Below are 17,837 nucleotides of genomic sequence, written 5' to 3' on the forward strand. Positions count from 1 at the left end.
CGCCACCACGCCATGGTTACATAATTTATTAAAAGTATAAAGATCTAATTTGCAAATTTATTAAAACTATAGAGACGCTTTTAAATAATGAGTTCTTCCTATTAAGATATAAAAAAAGTGTATATTTGTTTAAGAAACTAAGAAAATTAAAACTATACTACTTGTAAAACAAAAAGTAGCCCTTTATACTCAACATAGAGAAGCCCTCAGCATCTCATATTGAGTGAAGGAGATGGTCAAGTGTTTTTATGAAGATGAAAAGCTCTCCTGTTTTCTTCATATGTTTATGAAGTAAACCGTATAAGAACAACAAAATATCCAAATGTAAGGAAACATCACTTAATTGTTTGTGTGAGACATCTTTGATTCTCTCCCACATCTAGTAAAAGGGAAAAGAATGTAATACTACTTGTATTCATATTTCAAACTATATCTGGCTCTTGAATTGTTGCCATAATCATCTATGTAGATTCTACTTTGAGAACTATCTTCATGAACTCGTAAACAAGATAACTAATAGCAGCTGATGGTAACACCTGAAACTCATAAACAATGAATATCAAAAGACAAGAATGAAAAAAGCATGACACACATGAGCTAAGATTCAAAACTCAACTTTCACAACGAGGTTAACAATTCAAGACCAGAGTGATATTAAGTTATTAACTCTAATTTTTTGCTCAATTTTCCTAACTACTAATTCAATTAAATTTAATGTGCTCCATAAGAGATCATACCTGCAATAAGCTGGGAATTAGTCCAGCATAAAGTGCAGGAACACCTCCTTGTTCAACAATCTTGACACAAGTTGCCATCGGGTTCAACCTTGTTGCCCGAACTTGCATTTGAAGCTGTCTCCTCACAACTTCAAAGGGGTATGTAGCAGCTTCGGAACAACATCCAGCAATAGCACCATACAACAAAGTTCTAATGGTACCCAATTCAAGTTGTTCCAAAGCGTTCAGCCCTTGACCCTCATCTTTCATATGCTGGAGTCTTCTCTTCCCTTCAGGTGAATGAAGATATGCTGACTTTAAAATATCGTAAACACCATAGAAGACGGCACCTGAAGGTGCCATGCTAACAATAGAGGGTACTAAACCCTTGTAAAGAGAAAAGAATCCCTCAGTTTTGATCATGTGGCGGAAGGCACCAATTACACCTCCCAAGGCTTCACCACCAGGTGCTACCATTACTGTTCTGATCTGAAAGAAATTAAAGGAAATTGTAAGACTATGAATTAGATTCGCAGATTAGAGTGTGATTGAACATCTAGGCTGTTTACTCTCTTAGAATAATGAAGACACAGATACAACGAGATACATTCAGATAGACACAGATGTATATGAATGAATACATGTAGTCTGTTTGGTTGTTGAGACACTGATAAAGAGACATAAACACGTTTGTCATTAAAAACCAATTTTATCTCTAATAAGGAAGAAGTTGTTGGTAATAAGTGGCGAGGTAAGGTTAGAAAGTGGAATATTTAAAATTTTGAAGAGATAAAATTGTAATAAAAAATTTAGATCTCATGTCTAACATTTATATCCTATGATACCATGTTTATGTCTTTGATGGACATGGAACCGAACACAGCCCTAGAAATCATAGACATTATATTAGAAAGATAGGTCGTTCAAAACGGCAGGAAGTAATACTCTTTAATTTCAACTAACACAACACCACCCTATTCAAAAGAGAACCGGATTGAACTGGTGTTTTTGTGCTAGCAACAGCCTTTTTTTTTTTTTTACAAATTAGTACTCATGGTAACTACAATCTATAATTCTCTATGACTGCAGCATATCTATCTGCAACAAACAAATGCAGCATAGACAAGCCTGCCTTGAATTCCCAAGATATCACATTTCTCTAAGCATAACAAGCCTAACAGAATGAATCTATGTTATCAATAATGTTTTGATAGCTTCACAGACTCATGAAAAATTTGAAGTCTTGGGGACAAAAGCAAGAAAGTTATAAGAAAGGACAGATAAAAGTAACAGAATCTATATCTCCACTCACAGTGTCCATGGGCAAGCAGAGGAGGGTAGCCGTAATTCCTGCAGCAGCACCGGCAACAAATCTCTCAAAATTTGTGGATTCTTGATGCCCCATCATCCTCATTAGTTTATTTCTGTAAGTATCATAGGCATAAAAATTTATAGCCTTAAAGGGTGCTGTCCGAAGAATATTTACAAAGTTTCCTTTCCAAAAACCTTTCAGCCCTTGAGAAGCCGCAATTGCCTGGATGAGCTCGAAAAGGTTCTTCTGTTCACCACGAACTATGTACTCCAGCTTAAGCCTCTCAAGAGGTGCAACAAAAGTTCTGATAAATAAAAAAATAATACACAAGATAACAAACTGTGTATGATCTTCAAATCAAAATCATAATGCACAGGCAAAGAGAAACAGCATGCAGCACTTCATTTGTCTCATTTGATTTCCATTTCTCAATCCAATTGGATAGCTTTCAATCATGTCAAACCAAAAATCAAAAAGGAAAAATAAGAATAGTAAAATGCACGATAGCTTTCTTAGAGCAATGAATCAGTGAAGTGCAGCGCAGTAATTAAAATCACCAAACAAGATTAAGAGATAGATCAAAGGAATGAAGACCTTGAAACCATGGCAGCCACAGCTCCAGCCCAGAGATGCTTGGTCATGTTCATAGCACCCGATCCATTCTCTTTCTCTCGAGCTTCCACTACCACCTTCTCAGAATCAGAAGACACAGTTTTCTCAAGGTGCTCCTCCACCAGAATCTCGCCAGAAGATTCTCGAGAAGCGTACCTTTGATTCACATCGCTTCGGTCTATGGACAAGCTCAACGACAAGAACCCACCACCACCTACCCCATAAACTCTACCTTCCGATCTGAAGATTTCGAAACCGACCCTTCTTCTAGGACCTCGAGAGAAACACGAAACCGTAGCCGTGTTGGAAAACTCCTTGTCCGAGGAGGAGGAGGAAGAAGAAGAAGAAGAAGAAGGAACAAAGGAAACGAAGGAGGTGGGAAGCGTGTCAGCATGTAGAAAGAGACCACCTGGGTAGAATGAATCAGAGGGTTCGGGTAGTAGTTTGATCAAGTGTGACATTGTTGTTGCTGTTGTTTGGTACGATGTAAAGGACTATGATATTTGAAAGACAAGAAGGTGACAAAAGCGATAGTAACAAGGAAGAAGTGGTGGGGAATCATGCGATGTCGGAGTCTAAGGTGAGATTGAGAAGGACATGTGCGCGTGTCTTCTTGTTAGGCAATTGAAATGAATCGATGAATTTGAATAGCTTACACCGCCGCACCAACAACGCACAGGTTGGTGGAACATGGTATCATGCTGCTTCATTTAATTAGATTGATTATCTCTATAAACACTGTCGTTCTTAAAATTTTAATATAACTTACCTATTTTTTCACGCATATCGCTGTACTAAGGAAAGAAATATTCTGATTCTGTATGGCGAACAAGGTAAATGACTAATGAAATTTGTATGAATTAGGAAACGAATTCTCTAATTTAAATCTTTATTAAACTGAAGTTCAGAGTTCTCAGAAACATTTTATCTTGGTCTCTTTGGAACAACCTTAAAGCCAACTAATGTCAAACAAACATTGGATAATTATCCCACGCATATAAATATATTTTTACGGCTGTTATTTCAGTCGGATTTAAGTTGTAATGGTCAATGTGTTTCTCAAACGGTCAAACCTGACGACTCTGTTTCACATAGGTCCAAGACTCCAAGTAAAAGTTCACCAGAAGAAATGGCAGAGTTGGGTTAACAACTTTACATATTTCTCCGCTTGTGCATATTATGCATTTCTTCGTGAATATGAATAACATCCAGCTAACTAACGATAATTTAGAGGGCCTTGTTTATTATCTGTATTCTTACATCGAGGGACTAATTGTACAAAATAACGGGGAAAAAAGAAAAGTTAACTATCATTCTCCGTATTCTATATCAATATCATTGTAGCAATTTGTGCCCCTCATCAAGTGAATTGAAGGTTTCCTCGAGCAACATTTTTCCATTAAAGTAGTCATCAAGTAAATAACCTTTCTAGCATGCACAACCTCCTCCTTGCTGATCTGCCTGTGACGCATTCCCTGTGGACTTTAAGTTTACATCAACCATGTCTTCCTGTTTTGTGGAAGAAAGACTATCCATCCCTGGCAAGGCAGCAGCAATCTTTCGAAACAAAGGCTGCAATTGTGCATTGGCAGAAGATATTGCAGAAACATGAACAAACATGTGAAAAAGATGATAAGCTTGAGAAAAATATGGTAGTTGATTGTGAATTGATGACCCACCCCGGAAGAGATATATTCTGTATTCTATGTAAGAGCAAGAAAGAATAATGCCAGGAAATAGCAGCTTGACAATCTAATGAACCAAAAATACGGGGATAACCAGGAGAACTCATTAATTTTCACCTTGATGTTGAAGCCTGCTTTTGCACTGGTCTCTATAAACATGACTTCTAACTCACGGGTTTTGGCTTCTCCTTCCTCTATAGAAACTTGCCTGGTTAAGTATCAAAATTGCCTTATAAGATTTCTTACAGAAAAATCACATACTTGAATTCTAAACACAAAGTGCAAGCTACCTGGTAAATTGATTAACAATGCTTCCCACCCCATTTGTTTCTTCTATTAACATATCCAAATTCCACGCCCTTAATAACTAAAACAGTTTTTCTGGCCATCCTAAAATTTATACTTAACAATAGTCTACCAGACTTCTTCATATCTAGAATGAAAATAAAAAGAAACTCCAATCTAGTAAACATTAACTTTGTGTAAATATATTAATATAATTAACATATGATGATTTGGCGAGAATTAAGAAACGCTTAATTTTGAGTGGCATTTATTAATCTATCTGGTACTGCACTTATATTCTATCATAGTAACCAGAAAGAACATGATAAATTGATAATCATTTGTCGGCCAGGAATTTGGGAACTAAGCAAGATTAACTGCAACATAATATGAAGACTCCATTGTTATAATTAGTGTACAACTAAAACATATATAAAGTCAGCAAGACAGCTATGCATGCAAATTATTTTTAAAAATAAAAATCAAAACACCAAGTTTAACAACTCATTGCTCACCTCTTATCAACAAGATCAGTTTTGTTTCCAACCAAGACAATAATAACATCAGTGCCGCGTTCTTGGCGAACCTCCTCAACCCACTTGGTAGTGTTCAAAAATGATTGCCTGTCTGTATGAGAACAGGTTGGGAAAGTATTCAAATAATTATATATTGCTCTTGAAAAAGTCTTCAATTATCTAAGAATCACTTCAGATAAAAAGAACAAACAAGAAAACAAGCATGCATGCATGGGCACACCCATGTTATAGAAAGCATTCAGGTCCTAAAAAATGTGATTACAAACTTCTTCACGAGAAAAAAAAAAAAGAACATAATCAACACTCACTAGCTACATCATATACAATAACTGCAACAGAAGAATCTCTTATGTAGCTTGGAATGAGACTTCTAAATCTTTCCTGCCCAGCAGTATCCCTGTGAAATTAAAACGCACAGAGCTCAGTAATAATAAAATAAAACATGATAAACTAAAATGAATAAAGGGGGAATATATGCCCATGTGGCCAAACCACCAGTGATATAGCTTTTGAAATGTAAATATGCTGGGTTTGTACTTTGTATGTATGATTGAAGAGGAATTTAGCCTACCAAAGCTGTAAACGAACTGTCCGATCTTCAAGGTACATTGTTTTTGACAAAAAGTCAATACCAATAGTAGCCTGAAATTTATACGGGAAAAGCATTGTGAGCAACCTAGCATGATATTGATAACTACTCTGAATAAGCAGAATTACAAGACAGCAGAAATTTCAAAGACAAGCACTTTTATGATAACAGTAACAGAGATCTTCTTCAGAATCATTTACTTTCAACTTTCAACTACTAGCTATCCTTCCGATTCTCTACACTTCACTTCCAGAATGGTTACATCATAGCTCATAAGTAACAATGAGTTTTCAAACAACTGACTTAGTTCCTCCTAGCAGCTACTATGCCAATCACAATTTGGTGTTCTCTTAATAAATTACAGTGAATTTCAGAAAAATTGCGGTACAAAATTAAACACTAATTCTTTCAATAATATCCACCTCCTCATGAATCATGATCTTTCAGAATTGAACATTGATGAACACACGCGTCTTTCAAAACTACACCAGAAATGATCTCGTTGCTCCTTTTCCCAGACAACGTGACCGATTAAAATTTAAAAAATAGCGATGCATAAACAAATGTCAGATCGATCCACGTAAAAATCATACACATGCAACAAGGAGCGCATCGTAAATTCTCCATCGGTGAGAGATTAAAATGAATATATACATTAAGGTTTAATCATGCGAGACAATAAAATTGTGAATTAGATTGGGACGATACCTGGTAGGTGGTGTCGAATTTGTCGTACATGAAGCGGGTGATGATGCTGGTTTTGCCGACGGATTGATCGCCCAGGAACACAAGCTTGTATTTGGCGAGAGGGGACACCGTCGACATTTTCCTTCAAAATCTTGTTTTTCTTCTTCTTCTTGTTCTTGAGATCTGAATCTGAATCTCCAAAATTCGAAATGAAATGAAAGTTAGATTGAGAATAACCGATGGATGTTCAGAGCACGTTTCCACATGAAAGAAGCAGTTTTGGAGCGAAACCTATTTATACGTAAAAGCAGCAGCAGAAACCGCCAACCTCGATGAGGACCACATCTCCTTTTAAACTTCTCTCAATTCTCACTTCAATCCTCCTCCCCCATTTACTTACTTATACTTTTATATTTTTATTAAAAAAATACTATATTATTCCGTGTTTATTACATAAATAATAAGTTTGCAGGAGGGAAAAAGAAAGGAGGCAAGTAGTGACTTGGTCTTTACTGTAATTATATATAGGATATATGTTTAAAAAAAAATTTATGTAATTTAATAATTTTATATGTATTATTTTGTATATATGATGAGTTTATATTTTGATTATTTTATTTATTAATATTTTTACTTAATTAGTTTAATATTGTATAATCAAATGTTTATATTTTTAAATTAGTTTTTATATATTTATTTTTAAAAAAATTGTTTATTTTTTTAATAATATTAATATATTTAATATTATATTATTATATAGAATATTAATAACAATTTACATTGTTATATTTTAATAATCACATGGTATATCTTACATTTTTTTTTGAAAAATACATATTATATCTAAGTTACTTTTATGTAATAAAAATATAATAAAAAAAATAATTAAAAAAATCATCTGAATTCGATCTCTTCATATTAAAATTTTTAAATTTGTTTCTGTACAGAAATAAAATATAATTTTATTAGAATTTAATTTTCATATAATAACACTCTATGTTCGCGTATTAAACTCTCTCTATCAACAATAGTTCACATATTATATTTTAAATATATTTATGTTAAAATCTATTAAAAAGTAGTATGTACAATAATCCACTTTAAGTCTTTAAGTACGCTCCTTTATCTACAAGGAAATTGCTGTGCTCTTTGCCATCTGAGTTCCCTTGTTGCCGGGGAATCATGTGATTATAATTTATAAATGAAGTAAACAAGTTATATATTCCAAGAAAGCTTATGAATTATGATACAGATGTCCATTAACTTATGGGAAGGTTATCAGGTGTACCGGGAATATCGGTGTTCCAGTTGTTTTAACCGTCGATCTAAATTATAAAAAATATATATAATATATATTAATTAAAATCAACGGTTAAAACAACTGGAACACCGATGTTCCTATCAGGTGTACCGGGAATATCGGTGTTCCAGTTGTTTTAACCGTCGATCTAAATTATAAAAAATATATATGAGCCACGACCCTCTACAGCTGCAGAAGAAATAGTTTGTACGGTCCTAGGGGGACACATCATGGCCCAACATGGGAAAAGGCCAGGTTTATCATATCCAATATGATTTGACTTAATCACAGAATTTTTGAAGCAACTGAATTCAAGATTTTGTTTTTAATTTTGGTATTATAGTTTTTATCCCTGTAATTGATTTGGTACAATAATTTCCAAGAGTGAGTGATATTAACAAATCTAGGTAAAAATAAATCACACCTAGACTTAGTGATGTGTATAGTAGCTGAATCGTAATTCCTTCATATTAAATTATCAATCAATATATTCATATATAACAATGTTTTGACAGTCTTAAGAAGGAAAGAAACTCGACCAAAAAAAAAAAAAAAGAAGGAAAGAAACAATCCAACAACCGTTATAACTATAGCCCCACACAGCCACAATGACCACATATTCAATTCTCAGCATTAATGTGGAGTGTAGACATAAGCATATAACATATCATTTAATCATCACAATGAAGTGTCTAGTGTCTACTCTCTATCCTAAGTACACTGCAGATTGTAGATATCTAAAAGGATCAGATGAAGCCTCTTCAAGTGACACAAGCACAACAAGACCCTCAGAGTCACACCGATTGCATTGATCAAGCTTCAGACAAAAGCATAGTAGTTCCCAACAAACATGTCACAATAGCTGATAGCTTCAAAGGCGAACATTCATGGTACCTTTACTATTACAAATAGTAATACTGTATCTATAGTTTAGGCAGAAGAAAAAAACAGTGCTGACAGTATTTGTATTTGTATGTACAAGTGAATTTATTTGTTTTTTATGTATGCCTAAGTATAGTTCAAAATTCAATCACTCCCTTGTGATTTTCTCCCCTATATTTGGGCTTTTACAGGTTCATCACTACTCATATCCCAACAGACTTTTCAATTCAAGTCCAAGAAACCACCTACAATGTTCACAAGGTACAAATAAACATCATAGATTAGTTTAGATCCAAAAGGAATAATAAGAAGAAGAAAAACATAGCATAAACAAATGTTGCTAATAAATTTTCCCTCTTATCTGCCCTATGGTTTGGCTCAGAAACATTAACACTATCAATAGTAATCTTTTACCAGTCTTCATCTCCATAAGTGCACAATTCTACTACAGACATTAGACAGCTAATAACCATTCTTTTCTTCATAGTATGGGTATTTTGGATTGTCTTTTTTATTTTTATTTTTTCTCCAAACCCTTTGGGATAGGAGAAAAAGAATTGCCCCAAGTGAGAAAGAAGAGAATGTCAGAGGCAGATTAAGAATCCTCCTTAAAAGAAGACCAAACAGTGGGAAACACTAACAGGGGACACTAACACTAATTCTCTGTAACAGTTCCCATTGATATCAAAATGTGGCTACTTAGGAAGATTGGAAGTCCAGCCTTTGATCTCGAATTCTGGCAAGGAGCTCAACCTCGAAAACTTTCCAGGTGGATCCAAGACATTTGAAACAATTCTAAAATTCTGCTATGGCTTCCCTATAGATTTCAACCCAGAAAATGTGGCTGCACTGAGATGCGCAGCGGAATTCCTAGAGATGACCGAAGAACTAGAAGATGGAAATCTCATTTCCAAGTCTGAAGCTTTCCTAACATTTGTTGTGCTCGCTTCATGGAAAGACACCATCACTGTACTGAAATCTTGCGAAACTTTATCTCCATGGGCTGAGAACCTCCAAATTGTCAGAAGATGCTGTGATTCCATTGCTTGGAAAGCTACTAAAGATGAACTCACTTGCGAAGACGCAGCGCCTAGTCAAGAGACCTGGTGGTTCAATGATGTAGCCGACTTCCGCATTGATCACTTTATGCGGATCATTTCAGCAATAAGGGCGAAAGGAACTAAACCAGAGATCATAGGTAAATGTATCATGCAGTATGCAAAGAGATGGCTACCAGGAATGGATATGGAGTTAGAAGGAATAAGAGGATATGGTCATGGAAAAAGTAGCCTAGAGTTCAGTATTTTTACTGGGAGAAAGAAAGAAAGCACAGGACACAGCAAGGATCAAAGGACAATTATTGAAAACCTAGTCAGCATAATTCCCCCTCAGCAAGGAGCTGTGTCATGCAAATTTTTGTTGCAGATATTAAAGCTGGCAAGGATGTATTCTGTATCGCAAGCTCTGACTTCATATCTGGAAAAGAGAATCAGTACGGTTTTGGAAGATGCTGAGGTGAATGATCTTTTAATTCCAAGATATCAAAATGAAGAAATGGCCAAGTGAGTATGCAGCCATTTTTTTTACACATAGGCATTAATACACAATGACAGTTCCAACTCTGCAACCCCATACACCAAAAGAATAACCCATTTTTGTGAAAACAACCAATGACACTATTTTTTGTATTTTGCTTTTTCCTTTCTTTTTCCCTATTCCTAGCATGCCTAATTCTTCAGATGAATGCACTATGCACGACGTAGATGTAGTGCAACGAATTGTGGAATACTTCTTGATGCATGAACAACAGCAAATGCAACAGCAACCAAAGTTGGGGAGATTTAACATTAGCAGGCTCTTGGACAATTACCTAGCTGAAATTTCAAGAGATCCAAATCTTTCAATTACTAAGTTCCAAGTTTTAGCTGAATTGTTACCTGAAAACACTCGAACATGTGATGATGGTCTATATAGAGCCATTGACACCTATCTCAAGGTCATCAATCCAACTCTTAGTTTTTGTGTTACAGATACAAAGTATTTTATGTTCTGATATTGACATGTTCTGTGCAGACCCATCCTTCACTGACAGAACATGACCGTAGAAGACTATGCAAAACAATGAATTGTGAGAAACTTTCACTTGATGGGTGTACACATGCTGCACAAAATGATAGACTGCCTCTAAGAACAGTTGTACAGGTTAAGTTTACAAGAACTCTAGAACTTGATTTTCAATTCCTTCGTACTCATAGCCTACACTTCCATTGCAAGGATTAAATTCTCTGAACATTGCAGTAAAACAGAATTGGTTTGTTAGAGCAGTTTAAAGAGAAGAAATGTTGACACATGAAATAATCATTGCATTACAATATTCTACAGTTAGAACTAAAGATTATCAAGTCCATTTTCATTAGATGATTGAATTCAACAATATAACACACCGGAACCGGTTCACTTCATAACTATGCATGCCATCTAATATAGTTACAATCAAATATAATATTTTAGAGCCAACATGACCGGAGTGATGGCTGTCATCTGAACACTACACAAGTCATGCAGGTTCTATTTTCAGAGCAAGTAAAGATGAGAGCCGCAATGCAAGAGAAAGAGCAAGAACAAAGTGGAATTAATTCTGAACAGGATGAAAACCAAACATCTGCAAGTATGGACATCAAAACACTCAAATCAGAGCTTGAGCACGTAAAGTCCAAGATGATAGAACTGCAGAAAGATTACTTCGAATTGCAACGGGAGTATGAAAAGTTGAACAAGCCGAAAAATTCAACTGGCTGGAGTTTAAATTGGAGGAAGATTAAGAACTCATTTCATGTAAAACCAGCAGGAGATGAAATTGGAGATGAACAGGATGTACCAAAGTCACCAGAACCTGTTCAACAAAAAGGAACCCCTAGAAGAAGGACCTCGATGTCTTAAAGTATTTCAACAAACGAAGAAAAAAATCTCGTGTGAGAAAGACTTCTCTAGCCATTTTTTGTATGAAACATATAGATTAAATTATGTACCTAAAATTATTATGGACTCCGAAGACAGAAAAGTTCCTTGATACTTGCATACACAAACAAGTAATAGATGCTTAATGAGAAAATGAAATTACTTTCTGAATGGATTGCATCAATTATCCAAGTTCATGGACTTCAAGGACATAGTTTATTGAGCATTAAATCATTAACTCATATTTTAGCAACGATAGAAGATGAGTTCAAAGGGGGACAAAAAATCAAAAGAATAAAACTCCATATCTGCAGAAAAATGAGGCTGGAGAGGGAATAATGTTTGCATTCGTAATATAAGCACTATGCAGTTAAATTGGAAACATAAATAACCATACTATCTGCTTTAATACTAAATAAATTCCTTCTAGCTGCTGCTGATTATATATATTTATATAAAACAACAATACTCCATAACTTAAATTCCCAGGTGTTACATTATTATGGCATGCATATATTGATGAGGATAGAATATAGAAACTTAAAATATATTCATTCCTGATTTACTTAAACATCAGTGTTCATGAAACAAGGATGCCCATTTGAATTCTAAACAAAGTTATGAGACAGGACCACATAATTCTGGAGATACAGTGGTCCAAAAGAAAATGACTCCTCTGAATATTACAAATTACAAATGTACTACAACCTTGGATCATGCTCAGTACATGCCAGGGGGACATCCCCCCCCCCCCCCCCCCCCCCCCCCCTTTCCTCTCTCACCAACACAAAAAAAAAAAAGTTTCATACATAAGTTCTAATTTTCTAGTTTGGGCCCTCCCCTTGATTTTTTTTTTCTTTTTTTGCCTCCTCTGAAGTTATATTTTCATGTTGCCCCCCTTCAAATAAAACCTCTAGCTCCGCCCTGCTTGGATCTCAGGTGAAATATTTGTTTGGCTTTTCCAATCCATGATTTGAGTGTTGTTTGCAAGTTGGGATTTTATATAGAAAAACGGAAAACCGGCAGAGCTTGAAGAATAAAGTGGACTCACATTTGCTCTTCAAGAGTAAAAAATCTTTTCAAAAAAAAAAAATTTTTTTTTTCTTCCCTTTCTTCTCTTGTAAAACCTCAACTTACAAACACATCAAATATAGGGGAATCTGATCTTACTTCTTAGTGCTAGTTTGATATAGTTTGTTGTTCAAATGAAAAATAATAAGCAAAATAACTAAACAAATCATTGAATAGCATAATCCCAATCAATCATTAAACTTCACCAAAAATCAATGCAGTATTCACATGTTTGGGAGAACTTATCAGTTATCACAAGCATTGAAAAAGAAGAACCAAAAGGAAAAAGTGATCACAAGAGAAGAACATTGAAACCAGTATATAGTTGCTCCAAATGAAAGCTAGCTATCACTGCAAGGTCATCATCTTCTTGTTCTTCTTCATGTATTCGTCATGTACGATAGTGGCAGGTGAAGGATAAAAAATGGGGTAGTTGGAAAGTGGGTTCTTGAGGGTGACGTAGGCCTTCTTATAATCGGGTTTGTTTCCAACCAAGGATTCACCTTTTGCAAGCCAAACACGCTTCGTTTTGCCCTTCATGTTCAAAGTTCGCACCTTTTGAACCTCCAAGCCGTAGAAAGATTGGAGCAACTGCTTAATTTCGAGCTTCGTAGCTGAAGGGACCGTCTTGAACGCAATTTCGTGGATGTTGTTGGTGTTGTTTGAGGAAGTGGGTATAAGAGGAATCAGAGGAATGTTTAGAACATGTGCCATGATTTCTTTTTCGATTTAACCCTTCGGTTCCGTTGCCGATAATCCCAATATGCCTCTGTAATTCAATTCCAACTACAACTGCGCGCTTTCCTTAAATCCCTGCTTAAAACCTTCTTCCACTTACCAGTTACCTTGTACCTCCTCATAATGCTGAATGATGCGGGCCCGATCACATCATTTGTTGGAAAACAGGGCCTAAGCCTAGAAGAAAAAAACCCAAATACTACATTTCTTTGGGAGCATCGTAGCCCCTCTGCTGTCATTTATTCCCTTGTGGCATTTTTTTCCTCCGGTAGTTTTCGGCCCGGGCCCGGCCTACAGAACGGTGTCCGGATTACGGAGTTGGCAAGCAGAGTTTAATTTTGATACACTAATAAAAGTTTTATATAATTGTTCACTGATATTTAATTTTTTATAATTATTTAAATTCTAAATATAAAAAATAATTATTTTAATTAATATGATGATACGTCATTAGGAGCACGTATAAAATTATTTATACAGAGAGTACATTAACATTAACTTCTTATTCTTTACCTTGTTTTTGTTATATATATAAACCTTAATGACTCATTGGCATTTGGCAATCCCTTACTTCCTCTGCTTACAAACCTCTTCACCGAAACCTATGTAGTATGTCAAGTCATTGGATTTTAATAGGGCTGAATGACAGTTGATGGAGGAAAACATTCAGCTATCACAACTCACAAGAACATATTAAAACTTTGGATCAGTCCGTCCTTATTGTCCATGCATTGCAGCACCATGACAAGAATTATAATATTTCTGTTTCACTTGGGGAAAATAATTAAACAGTAAATTATTTCTCCGTAGTTTTCTTAATCAAGATTCATGAAAGGTAACATAGGCATTGGTTTCCACTTTTTCTATGGATATATATCGAACAGGTGACCACACCGTCAAAAAAAAAAAAAAAGAAGAAAATTGAACAGGTGACCAAAATGATTCCCTCATTCAAGAAAGTTCAGGGATATTTAAAGAAGACAGCTCTGTATTACATAGTAATTCTACTTGAGACCGAGACGGTCTTCAAAAGAATGTTTGCCTTCTATAATTTACAATATTCTTACAGATATTCTGGAATAACAACATAGTGTAAGTGGGGGAATTAGTAAATAACTTTCCCAAACTCTGGTGGTCAGATTTTATGATTCCTTCTTCTTAATCTTAATCTGGTACGGGTATTTCTGGTATATTGAGATACTACTAACCACTATTGGAAGAGCCACAAGGCAATACATTGAAGGTGGTTCTCCTTCGAATAAGAACTGTAGCAATGCTGTGACAAGTAAAGCAGAAACGATGACAAAACCCTGCAACCACATTGAATTAATGCCATCATTACTAACCTTTGAACAAAAAAGACAATATATGAAGAGTTTCATCCTAATATATTCCAGCCTATCCTTTGTAAAATTCTCATCATGTTCAGCAAATCCAAAGTTCATCGACAAGTTTTTGTTGCTAAAGTAGCAATTACTCAGTTAATTACAATAGTTCTGTGCGTTTACTGCCTCTACCTATCCACCAATAGCAGTATAAAAGTATCGTAATGTATTAATGTTGCAAAGTAATGACAATGACCAAGTACCATCTAATCACTATGTCAAACTTACCTTTCTAACACCACCAGCATGACTTGTAACTAAACCAACGAGAATTCCACCAACGGCATTGAAAATTACTGGTATCTGATAAATAATAAAAAAAAAATGTTACTCTTTTTTTTTTTTTCCCTTTTTAAAGTTGTTACACATCAATAATAAAAAAATGATACTCCCAAAATGTTACAATCACCTTACATATTGAGTAATTGCTTGGAATAAGAAACTAAAAAATTCAACTTATGAATGCGCAAGTGCAATTATACTAAATACAGTAAAACAAAAGATTAGTCATCCAATAGAATCATAAAATAAATAAATAAATATTTTCCCAAGCATAAAGATGTATGAATATCATATCTTGTTCACAACTGATCAAGGCATTCAATAAGCAGCTGGGGAGTGGGGACATGCAGTACAATCAACAGTCAAGGGGATATTTTGGATTTCTCTATCTTTTTTTATATGAAATTCTAAGTATTGTAAGACAAAAGTCACTTATCAGTAAGAACATTACCAGGGTTAGAGGAGTCCAAGCATAAAAGAACCCATGTTGTCTTATAGCTTCCCCATCTGGAGATTTCAAAGTACTGGCAAGCAGACATAGACTCCCAACAATGGACATTTCTATTGTCATCAAATATGATGAGTGCTTCTTGACCTGTAATGCAAGGAATAGAAAGCATTAATATAAATATTCGTTAATGTAGGAAACTGAAGTCAGGAAAGAAAATTGAAATTATGGGTGACCTGAGATGCCCATTGACACAAGGCAGAAGCTAGTCCAGATAGCACTGAAGCAACCAATACAGGAACAATTCCATAAAACAAAATTTGATCTGCATGCCCACCAGTAGAGTCTTTGCTAGAGCCTTCGCGAATGCTTAGAAGAACTGCTGCAACTATTAACAAGAACAAGGCCCCAATTTGCTGAATTGATTGTTTTTGCCTGTACCACTCAATAATCAGATACCTCATACACCATAAACATTTTTTTTATTGTATTCGATAAAACACCATAAGAATTTATCTAGAATTCTAGGGTGAAAGCCATAAAATAAATCTGACACCGAAGTATTGAACATGATATCAGTACTTCGGTAGGGTGGTGCTTCCATATAAGTTAAAACAAAAACCCCCGGATTCAGTAGATGTTTTTAATCTTAAAAGTATTGCAGTGAGAATATCATTGATCTGCTTCAACAGTTCTAATCATAAAACACAAACCAGGCAGATAGTAAGCAATTATGAATATTCACTAGGTATATATTTTACTTTTTACATAGCACTATATTTAGGCAGTCATTGATAGAGCAAATAATTCTAAATTTGAAGGCACATTAAGTATCGACTCAGCAGCTATTGAGTTAAACCACATACTTGACAGCATAGATAAAAGTGAGCATCTCTACTTATACACTTGAACAAGTGAGTTTTCTCAGACATAGCCCAAATATTAAGAATGGCAGGTAACTGCAGGAGCATACCTCAGTATTAAATAAGTAAAGATTGCAGTGAAAAATATTTTTGTCTGATTGAGTATTGAAAAAGTGAGTGAATCGAGATTCCTGTAAGAGATTTGCAACAAACTATTTTGCAGTGCATATATAGCTGCAGGAAGTCCTGATGCAGTCAATGCACCAACCAATGTCCACTCTTTATATGCTCTTCTCAGACTACCTTCTTTTGCCATGAAAAATAAAGCACACACAACCTAAACAGAAGGTTAAAGAAATGAGTTTTTACCCCAATAAGAGAACAAGGGAATAGTACCGGCTTTCTAATCAAGACAGTTCAAGAGTTACCTTTGCAATCTCACATGTCAAAACAGATGAAGTCACAATAACCTCACGTCTGTGGGAAGAGGGGGGAAAAAAGTTAATAAGACATGCTTCACATGATCATTTTCAACTAAGTTGTTAACGAATTAGTTAATGCACAAGGAAGTTTATGGGTAGAGATATTAAAATCAATAATACACAATCAGAAGCACTAACAATTTAAGAAGATTATTTTCCCAACTGAATAATATATATCAGAATTGAATCATAAGAATAAATCCCTGCGAGCAAGTAAAATATTTAAGTTAAATAATATTGGATCCCCGCTTCTGGACAGAAACCATGCTTTTGGACCTAAGAGGACTTCCATATTCTAGCGTTTAGCATCAATAAAAATACAAACAGATACAATACAAAAGGGGTCTCAACTTCTAAAACCCATAAGAACATTTTTCTTCTAATTTATACTAACTCAACAATTGCAATTCCTCTAATGTAGATCCTTCTGTCACAAGAATCGACTTCCCTGTGTTATTTGCGAGAATTCTCAAAATAAACGGTTAGCGATGGTAACTTCAATTAATTAAAGGCGCGTCGTCATAGCGGCAAAAAATTGAGACGAAATTGAAAAAACTATAAAAAATGAAAATTGATGAACGCAGATCAAAGGAACCTGATGAAACGTTTGGAGATCAAAGGCTGTGCACCGTACTGGAGAGTGAGAAGGAGGGAATAGAAGAGAACTCTGCCATTCATGGCTTGCGAAGATTGGGTGGACTTTGGCGCCATTTTGACTTAGATGTCCCCAGTTCCAAATATCTTCAAAGTTTGAGAATCGTTTGCGGCTGCCCTATGCGGTGCCCAGAAAACGACATCGTTTTCCAGTCTACCGGGTTGGGGTAGGTGAAGGGAGAATTGCCGTACAGACGAATTCTCCCTTATGCGGTAACGGGTCTGCCTTCCGTCAAAAAGTCCAGATTAAAAAAAGGAAGACGCCGTTGAAATATTATTTATAGGGTGTAAAAGAAAAAATAAAATGTCAGGTAGTCACTTCGGCTAAAATTAATGGGGGAGAATTATTAAA

The 17,837-nt window shown here is 35.3% G+C and overlaps 5 protein-coding genes across 7 annotated transcripts; 1 reads left to right on the plus strand and 4 right to left on the minus strand.

Annotated features, from left to right (window-relative positions):
* Positions 1-110: 110 nt before the first annotated feature.
* Positions 111-3,384, minus strand: LOC130965287 (probable mitochondrial adenine nucleotide transporter BTL3). Its single transcript, XM_057890036.1, has 4 exons — positions 2,623-3,384; positions 2,029-2,332; positions 738-1,205; positions 111-536 (listed from the first exon to the last, which is right to left on the minus strand). Exons 1-4 carry the CDS (start codon positions 3,099-3,101, stop codon positions 462-464), a joined length of 1,326 nt encoding a protein of 441 aa, XP_057746019.1. The 5' UTR covers positions 3,102-3,384; the 3' UTR covers positions 111-461.
* A 366-nt stretch (positions 3,385-3,750) lies between these two features.
* LOC130965288 (ras-related protein RABH1e-like) lies at positions 3,751-6,787 on the minus strand. 2 transcript variants are annotated; one of them, XM_057890038.1, is made up of 7 exons: positions 6,714-6,787; positions 6,444-6,611; positions 5,718-5,788; positions 5,455-5,543; positions 5,126-5,237; positions 4,443-4,533; positions 3,751-4,212 (listed from the first exon to the last, which is right to left on the minus strand). In XM_057890038.1, the coding sequence occupies exons 2-7, from the start codon at positions 6,558-6,560 to the stop codon at positions 4,069-4,071; spliced, it is 624 nt and encodes a 207-aa protein (XP_057746021.1). In that variant the 5' UTR covers positions 6,561-6,611; positions 6,714-6,787; the 3' UTR covers positions 3,751-4,068. The 2 variants fall into 2 exon arrangements, with proteins under 2 accessions (XP_057746021.1, XP_057746020.1); XM_057890037.1 differs by lacking the exon at positions 6,714-6,787 and having other exon boundaries at positions 6,444-6,701.
* Positions 6,788-8,367: 1,580 nt separating this feature from the next.
* Positions 8,368-11,720, plus strand: LOC130968485 (BTB/POZ domain-containing protein DOT3). Of its 2 annotated transcripts, none has more exons than XM_057893780.1 (6): positions 8,368-8,612; positions 8,796-8,865; positions 9,277-10,166; positions 10,327-10,600; positions 10,678-10,806; positions 11,116-11,720. In XM_057893780.1, exons 1-6 carry the CDS (start codon positions 8,473-8,475, stop codon positions 11,542-11,544), a joined length of 1,932 nt encoding a protein of 643 aa, XP_057749763.1. In that variant the 5' UTR covers positions 8,368-8,472; the 3' UTR covers positions 11,545-11,720. The 2 variants fall into 2 exon arrangements, with proteins under 2 accessions (XP_057749763.1, XP_057749764.1); XM_057893781.1 differs by having other exon boundaries at positions 8,369-8,612; positions 11,170-11,720.
* Positions 11,721-12,981: 1,261 nt separating this feature from the next.
* Positions 12,982-13,347, minus strand: LOC130967235 (uncharacterized). Its single transcript, XM_057892048.1, has one exon. It carries the CDS (start codon positions 13,345-13,347, stop codon positions 12,982-12,984), a length of 366 nt encoding a protein of 121 aa, XP_057748031.1.
* Positions 13,348-14,331: 984 nt separating this feature from the next.
* Positions 14,332-17,733, minus strand: LOC130968487 (UDP-N-acetylglucosamine transporter ROCK1). Its single transcript, XM_057893782.1, has 7 exons — positions 17,427-17,733; positions 16,778-16,826; positions 16,460-16,686; positions 15,723-15,921; positions 15,490-15,633; positions 14,985-15,059; positions 14,332-14,681 (listed from the first exon to the last, which is right to left on the minus strand). Exons 1-7 carry the CDS (start codon positions 17,540-17,542, stop codon positions 14,514-14,516), a joined length of 978 nt encoding a protein of 325 aa, XP_057749765.1. The 5' UTR covers positions 17,543-17,733; the 3' UTR covers positions 14,332-14,513.
* Positions 17,734-17,837: the final 104 nt, after the last annotated feature.

Source organism: Arachis stenosperma, chromosome 3 (genome assembly GCF_014773155.1).
Source record: "Arachis stenosperma cultivar V10309 chromosome 3, arast.V10309.gnm1.PFL2, whole genome shotgun sequence".
Classification (NCBI taxonomy): Eukaryota; Viridiplantae; Streptophyta; class Magnoliopsida; order Fabales; family Fabaceae; genus Arachis; species Arachis stenosperma.

Coding starts and splice junctions, on each gene's coding strand:
- LOC130965287 (XM_057890036.1), bottom strand. CDS start 3,101: ATGTCACACTTGATCAAACTACTACCCGAACCCTCTGATTCATTCTAC. Junction 2,333..2,622: donor GTGGCTGCCATGGTTTCAAG/GTCTTCATTCCT, acceptor TTTATTTATCAG/AACTTTTGTTGCACCTCTTG. Junction 537..737: donor TAATTCCCAGCTTATTGCAG/GTATGATCTCTT, acceptor TATGAGTTTCAG/GTGTTACCATCAGCTGCTAT.
- LOC130965288 (XM_057890038.1), bottom strand. CDS start 6,560: ATGTCGACGGTGTCCCCTCTCGCCAAATACAAGCTTGTGTTCCTGGGC. Junction 5,238..5,454: donor TATTGTATATGATGTAGCTA/GTGAGTGTTGAT, acceptor GTTCTCATACAG/ACAGGCAATCATTTTTGAAC. Junction 4,534..5,125: donor ACTGATCTTGTTGATAAGAG/GTGAGCAATGAG, acceptor ATACTTAACCAG/GCAAGTTTCTATAGAGGAAG.
- LOC130968485 (XM_057893780.1), top strand. CDS start 8,473: ATGAAGCCTCTTCAAGTGACACAAGCACAACAAGACCCTCAGAGTCAC. Junction 8,866..9,276: donor CCACCTACAATGTTCACAAG/GTACAAATAAAC, acceptor TCTCTGTAACAG/TTCCCATTGATATCAAAATG. Junction 10,167..10,326: donor CAAAATGAAGAAATGGCCAA/GTGAGTATGCAG, acceptor CCCTATTCCTAG/CATGCCTAATTCTTCAGATG.
- LOC130967235 (XM_057892048.1), bottom strand. CDS start 13,347: ATGGCACATGTTCTAAACATTCCTCTGATTCCTCTTATACCCACTTCC.
- LOC130968487 (XM_057893782.1), bottom strand. CDS start 17,542: ATGGCGCCAAAGTCCACCCAATCTTCGCAAGCCATGAATGGCAGAGTT. Junction 16,827..17,426: donor ATCTCCAAACGTTTCATCAG/GTTCCTTTGATC, acceptor CTCTTCCCACAG/ACGTGAGGTTATTGTGACTT. Junction 14,682..14,984: donor ATGCTGGTGGTGTTAGAAAG/GTAAGTTTGACA, acceptor ATGTGGTTGCAG/GGTTTTGTCATCGTTTCTGC.